Raw genomic sequence first — 7,400 nt, forward strand, 5'->3', positions numbered from 1 at the left:
TTGGAGAAGACTCTTGAGAGTCCCTTGGACTGCAAGGAGATCCAACCAGTCCATTCTGAAGGAGATCAGCCTTGGGTGTTCTTTGGAAGGAATGATGCTGAAGCTGAAACTCCAGTACTTTGGCCACCTCATGCAAAGAGTTGACTCATTGGAAAAGACTCTGATGCTGGGAGGGATTGGGGGCAGGAGGAGAAGGGGACGACAGAGGATGAGATGGCTGGATGGCATCACTGACTCGATGGATGTGAGTCTGTGTGAACTGTATAATCATAAGGGATTTGATTTAGGTCATATCTGAATAGTCTAGTGGTTTTCCCTACTTTCTTCAATTTCAGTCTGAATTTGGCAATAGAGTTCATGATCTGAGCCACAGTCTTGTTTTTGCTGACTGTATAGAGCTTCTCCATCTTTGGCTGTGATGCCTCTAAATGTGTGAGGATAATCAATAGCAAAACAAAAAGAGGATTATAATATGTAATATATATAGAGAGTCTCTCGAAAAAGTTATGAGCCTATTCAGGCTAAAAAAAAGTAATATAAATGAAAGTAAGTGTTAGAGGCCCAGTCTCCCAGCAAAGTTTATTCTTTGGCTTAAATTTCATTTTGGAATATAAAATCTATACGTGAAATCCAACATTATCATAAAATGTTGGGAAAACGTGGCTTATGCCTGTAGGGGAATACAGATTGTGTATTAGTTTTCTGTTGCTCTTGTAGCAAATCGCCACAAGTCTAGCGCCTGCAAATAACACTCGTTTATCACAGTTTCCGTGGTTGGAGTCCAGGCACTGCTTGCTCATCTGCATCTCACAAAGCTGGGATCAAGTAGGCTGTGTTTTTTCTGGAAGGTCTTGCAGGCTACGGGTGCTCGGCAAAATTTAATTCGCATAATTGTAGGACTGAAGTCTGTCTCCTTTGCTGGCTGTCAGCTGGAGGTAACTCTCAGCCTTCAGAGGCTGCCGACATGACTCTCCATGTGGATGCTTTCAAAGACAACAGTGGTCCCGTCCCTTGCAGCTTTCAGATTTTACCTACATCCCCTTCTTGTTTCCAGTCAGAGAAAGGTCTCAACTTTTAAGGCTTTAAGTAACTACATTAGGTCACTCAGATAACCCAAGATGGATGCATGCTTCTCAGTCGTGTCCGACTCTGTGCGACTCCATGGACTGTAGCCCGCCAGGCTGCTCTGTCCATGGAATTTCCCAGGCAAGAATACTGGAGTGGGTTGCCATTTCCTAATCCAGGGGACCTTCATTTGTTACATCTCCTGCATTGGCTGGTAGATTCTTTACCAACTGTACTACCTGGAAAGCCCCAGCCCAAGATAACAAAAGTTAAACTGTTAGTTGCTCTGTTATATCTCTTTGAGACCCCACGGACTGCAGCTTGCCAGGCTTCTTCTGTTCATGGAATTCTCCAGGCAAGAATACCGGAGTGGGTTGCCATTTCCTTCTCCAGGGGATCTTCCCAACCCAGGGATCGAACCCAGGTCTCCTGTATTGCAGGCGGATACTTTACCATCTGAGCTACTAGGGAAACCCACTGATAACCTGCTTAATCTTAACTCTATCTGTAAAAGCCTTTCACAGCAGTACCTAGATTAGGTACTGTTTGATTGGACAAACTGCTGGAAACATCTTTAGAATTCTGTCTAATACAGATACTAATTAACTCTAGATGAAGAAAAATATAGGAGTCTTCATTGTGAAAATTCAGAGACATACAGAATAGATTTAAAGATAGCAGATTTGAGACTGCTATGCTAAGAAAATCCTGTTTGCAAAGTTGGCCGTTAACCTGGGAACGTGGGTTTCGGGAAAGCTCCCACGGCCTTCACTGGTGAGGGGGCTCACCATGCCTAAACTGCTTGTGCAAGGTGTTGACTACTACTTGTTTTGGGAACTGGAGTTTCGGCGTGTGCTGGTCAGAGGATGGTTAGGTGATCAGCTCCTGATACAAAGCCTCAGCACTGGATCTGTGATGACCTTCCTTGGTGGATAACAACTCACACACTGTCCCAGCCATTGCAGGAGGAGTTAGCACATTCTGTGGGCCTCCTCTGGGTCTTGTTCAGCTCACAAGCCAAACAATTGCATCATCTCCATGCTTTGATGCATAGTAGAAGTGCTTCATTCATACTTTCCATTTTTTTGAAGTTTTAAAATCTTTTAATAGTTCATTACACAGTATTTTTTAAAAATACTTGGGCCTTTTAACTTTGTTGATCTACAGACAGAATTCAGAGTAATTTCAAGGAAAGAAATGTGCTTAAGTTATGGCTAGGTAAGATACCTATTCAAAACAAAGTTGTTCCTACTATAATCAAGCAAATTTTATACACAACTAGTTTGGGATATGACCTTTATTGAGCTGATCCACCAGAGAGGAAATAATGTCTGTACAAAACCAAATGTTTGTTACTATAATTTCTGCATCACAATTAAAATCCAAACAATTTTTTAAAAATAGTCAACTCTATCAAAACCCACTACTTCAGAATCAATAGCCTCTTTGAAGCCACTGCTGCTACTGCTGCTGCTGCTAAGTCGCTTCAGTCGTGTCAGACTCTGTGCAACCCCATAGACAGCAACCTACCAGGCTCCCCTATCCCTGGGATTCTCCAGGCAAGAACACGGGAGTGGGTTGCCATTTCCTTCTCCAATGCAGGAAAGTGAAAAATGGAAGTGAAGTCGCTCAGTCATGTCCGACCCTCAGTGACCCCATGGACTGTAGACTTCCAAGCTCCTCCATCCATGGGGTTTTCCAGGCAAGAGTACTGGAGTGGGGTGCCATTGCCTTCTCCACTTTGAAGCCACAGTAACACTTAAATATGGTTAAGATTCCAATGCAGAAATTTGGTTGGTTGGAAAGCTAATTAAACTTCAAACTTGCTCAAATAGAATCACAAAAAGGCAAAGTTGTGCTTTTCATAGAGAGAGAGTCCTCTGGAGTTACCAGGACTGGGCCGCTGTTAGAGTATTTAGAGTCCTGCGATAACAAGGAATCCAGGCATCCTGTGGACAGTCTTCCGTTGTCCTTTCTTCCCAGAGATTTGTGGATGTGCGGAATGATGCCACCACCAATTGTAGCCTTGATGATAGAGTCCAGTTCTTCATCTCCACGAACAGCAAGTTGCAAGTGATGAGGGGTAACACGCTTCACCTTCAAGTCTTCTGCTGCATTTCCAAGGACCTCTGTGGGAGCGACAGCGGGACGGCTGCACTGTGCACAGTGGCCGTCGCACCCACATGTCTACGGCTGGTCGTCCTAGATTTTAGGTGTTGAGGGAGACAGCCCCCTGGAACACCCTGAATTCTGCTGCGGCTCAAACAAGCAAGGCAGAGAAAGGACCCAGCAAGAACCGCCGCCTGCTCCTTCCTCGCTCCGCAATTCTAACTGCCCATACTTCCTATTTTTTTCATGCAGAATATTGAACAGACATGTACTCAAGAACCGATCAACAGTTAGTAAAAGGAATAATTTTTACTGTTTTGACTCTTAAGTGAAACTGGCTTCTCCCCTATCTACCTTGAGTAGTATGTGGTGGTGAAGAACAGTGATGACTAACAGCTCGTTGCCGCAGCCGTGGTGCCTTAGGCAGTGATGCTGACCACTCCTGTTTTCATCTGTGCGAAGGTCAACTGGTGAAAAAGGCATTTCGTGTCTTATTATTATAAAAATAATCTGGATCCTGCGGGCCCACAGCATCCAAGGAGGATGTTCTCATTTGAAGGAAATACACACTAAAATACTTATGAATGAGGAAGTATCTTATCAGCGACTTACTTCCTAAAGGTCCGGGGAAAGAAAAATTCTCATATTTGTAAAATTCTCCTAAGATGCTTCAAAAATGACTTGCATACTCTCTCTGCTTTATCCACTTAACATTAAAGTTATATTGAAATTCCATTATCTTTTCACAGCAACATTTGGTATTAAAATTGGAATATCAGGAAAATGAACTTTGTTCATTTTTGTGGCTTCAAGTAATCCTTGGAACATTGCCCAGAGCTTCCCTGGTGGCTCAGGTGGTAAAGAGTTTGCCTGATGTGGGGGAGACATAAAACCCTGGAATTGACTGTGCTCAAGTTTGAGAAGAATATGTTATATATTTTTTGTATGCTATTAATTATGGCCAGACTGGTTACATTTATCTCTTTGAATATTCAAGAGAAACTTGAAAGGTGGGTGATATTGTTATCTCCTTTTCACAGAGTGTGAATTTGAGCCTTCACTTGTTTAACCTTCCCAGGTTTATGTAAACCGAGAGTGAGGAAGCTAGACTGTGATTCCAGTTAAGCTCTTAGCTGAAAAAACTAGATGTTTATGAAAGTGAAAGTGAAGTCGCTCAGTCGTGTCCGACTCTTTGCGACCCCATGGACTGCAGCCTCTCCGGCTCCTCCGTCCATGGGATTTTCCAGGCAAGAGTGCTGGAGTGGATTGCCATTTAGTGGACTAATTTAAAAGATAAATGTAAAGTTTATGAATTTTAGATGGTATAGATGTTAATAGCATCAGGAGAAAATGTTTTAAAAAAGAAAACGTTGTAGGGACTCATCTTTTCCTTCAGGCCTCCTTCACCTTTGTGACGGGAGTGTCCAGGCTGTCTAGATTCGGGCACTGTGTGAATCCCACTCTGGGCTTTCATCGTCCACTAGAGAGCATGTTGCTGGAAACCGAAGTCCTTTTCATGACACGCAGGGAAGCCCTGTGCAAGTGCTTACTCGAGAGCAGATCGTAACATTAAAAGGGCTTCCCAGGTGGGGCCAGTGGTAAAGTACTCTCCTGCCAATGCAGGAGACATGAGACTCGGGTTCGATCTCTGGGTCGGGTCGATCCCCTGGAGGAGGGCATGGCAACCTGCTCTGGTGTTCCTGCCTGGAGAGTCCTGTGGACAGAGGAGCCCGGCAGGCTACAGTCCATGGGGTCGCACAGAGTCAGACAGACTAAGCGACTTAGTGTGCACACACGTGTAGCATTAAAAATATAATTTAGATGTCATTAAAACAATCATATGCCTTCAACTCAGATTCTTTGAATTTTATTTACTCTGAGCCTTGATTTCCAAGTTCACTTTAAAACTAAAAATGTCACAATTGATATTTTTGGAAAACATAAGAAAAGTCTTTAGCTGGAACTTTGATTCCAATTATTAAAATGAATGTATATTGTGTATAAAATTATGTATGTAAAACATAAAAGGACAAAAATATATATTTAGCCTTATTAGATTAGCCATGGGGTATAAGCAAATAATTTTAAGGCTTGACCTGAATACTGTAACTAAAACAATCTATGGAAGAATCAGCAGAGATGAATTTGTGAATTTTCCTGAGGCCAAGAAAGATGGTTTTTCTTAGATCTCTGTCTCCTCCTAAGACTCCTCGGAAAAGACCTTGATGCTGGGAAAGATTGAAGGCAAAAGGAGAAGGGCGCAGCGGAGGATGAGATGTTCCATTACTTACTCAATGGAAATGAATTTGAGCAAACTCTGGGAGACACTGAAGGACGGGGAGGACTGGCATGCTGAAGTCCGTGGGGTCACAAAACGTCGGACATGACTTAGTGACTGAACAACAACAACTCCTCCCAGGAATTTAAGTCACTTTATCTTCTTTGCTGCTGATTGTTCTACAGCCAAACCCATCAAAATTAAGAAGTAACAGTCTTTTGGTTTCAAAAATGAATGATACAGACTGTTCAGCTAAACGACACCTGGCAATTACCGAGTGAACAGTGTTCTGTAACTAGCTTTTACTGGCAGTGTGTGCCTTGCCAGCCTCCCTGGCGGTTTCACAGGCCTCAGGCAGGCGGTTATCAGTTAGCACTTCTCGACCTCTGCCTCTTTGAGCATCGGCATTTGCATAAACAGGAGCATCTCAGCCTTTAGGTTGTAGACACCGTGGAAACCCCCCCATGCGTGATCTAACTAAGTAGCAAAATGTGGCATGCGTCGCCACGTAAAATCACGTAAGCCGTTACCACTTCCTGTTTCCTGAGAGTCCTGTGCAGGGTTCTGCTTACATGGAGGTCTCTATGACTTTAGAAACCTCCATTCTTCTTGCTTGCCTGGATTTGGCCCTGCACTGAGAACATCCGTGGTAAGTGCCTGGTTTTGGAGAACGCTCTTGGAGGGTTACTCAGAATGATTCTCCATCTTTCCACGCAGCCTCTCTCCTCTCCCTGCAGATATCCAATATTACCATTTGCTAGAAGAGAAGTAATGTCAGGCCAACTGGTCTTGAATTTGTATACTGAGGACACGTTTTAACTTTCTAGATGTCTGAGATGTTTCTTTCTTCTGTGTTATGGTCTTTCCTCTATCTGAATTCTCATTTGCAGTGATTCCTCAGAAACGTTCCTGGCTCTGTTTCAGGTTGCCCTTTCAAGCCCGCTGCCAATTACTAGTACTTGGTTGTATTGTCAGATACTTGATTGTGTCTTTACTGGCCTCCTGCTGCCAGACCCCTCATAGCTCCCCCTGAGGATCATACTGCTCTTTCGTTAAAAAAAAAATTCTATCTCACCTTCACCCAAATTCATCACTAGTTTTGCAAAGATAAAGCTGAATCAGTGTTTGTTCTGTCTGTAAATTGATTTGAATACCTTTCCTATTTTCCTGGTGTATTCTGGATGAGACAGCCATAGCAGCAGACATAACATAACTGCACACAGCCCTGCCTGGCTTTTCCAGGTGAAGCTTATATATTCTCACAGAACAAAAGTAGCCCGATGGCCAAGTGAGTACCTCCTGACGTGCATGTCCAGGTACATTGAGCTCAGCTGTTACACAACCGTGCAAAGTCATTATTTACAGAACATGGGGCGAGAGGGCCTGGCGCCAGCTTGTTAATTCCCTCACAGATATGTAAATAAACACTGTCATATAGAAAAGTGAAAAGTGAAGGTGAAGTCGCTCAGTCGTGTCCGACTCTTTGCGACCCCATGGACTGCAGCCTATCAGGCGCCTCCGTCCATGGGATTTTCCAGGCAAGAGTGCGGGAGTGGATTGCCGTTTCCTTCTCCAAAGGAGATAATAAATACGGTCAACCCCTTTGATACATGACTATCTTGCTCAGAGTCAGCTTAAACTTTCTTGTGAGAAGTATGAGATATTAAAATATTGGTGGCAGATGGTCATTTTTAAAAGTTTATTGTTTTTACACAATTTAAAAAGGTTATATTACATTTACAGCCATTACAAATTAGTGGTTCTATCCCCACGTTGTAGCCTGTCTTACCCCCGACAGTTGTCCCTCTCACCCCCCTACCCTGCGCGGCCCTCCTCCTGCCCGGTGACCACCAGCTCTCACCTCCCTACCAGCCCTCCTCCTGCGCCCGTGACCACCAGCTCTCACCTCCCTACCAGCCCTCCTCCTGCCCCCGTGACCACCAGCTCT

At 43.9% G+C, this 7,400-nt stretch overlaps 1 protein-coding gene and 1 pseudogene across 1 annotated transcript in view; one reads left to right on the forward strand and one right to left on the reverse strand.

The window, feature by feature from the left end:
- Positions 1-2,980: 2,980 nt before the first annotated feature.
- On the reverse strand, positions 2,981-6,543 carry LOC104991326 (annotated as a pseudogene).
- A 189-nt stretch (positions 6,544-6,732) lies between these two features.
- LOC104991328 (oocyte-secreted protein 2-like) overlaps positions 6,733-7,400 on the forward strand; it is a 9,340-nt gene continuing 8,672 nt past the window's right edge. Inside the window, exon 1 of the mRNA XM_010843743.1 lies at positions 6,733-6,740. Coding sequence (XP_010842045.1) covers positions 6,733-6,740 — 8 coding nt within the window. The remainder of the gene's footprint in view (positions 6,741-7,400) is intronic.

Source organism: Bison bison, unplaced genomic scaffold (assembly GCF_000754665.1).
Source record: "Bison bison bison isolate TAMUID 2011002044 unplaced genomic scaffold, Bison_UMD1.0 scf7180017864185, whole genome shotgun sequence".
NCBI classification, from domain to species: Eukaryota; Metazoa; Chordata; class Mammalia; order Artiodactyla; family Bovidae; genus Bison; species Bison bison.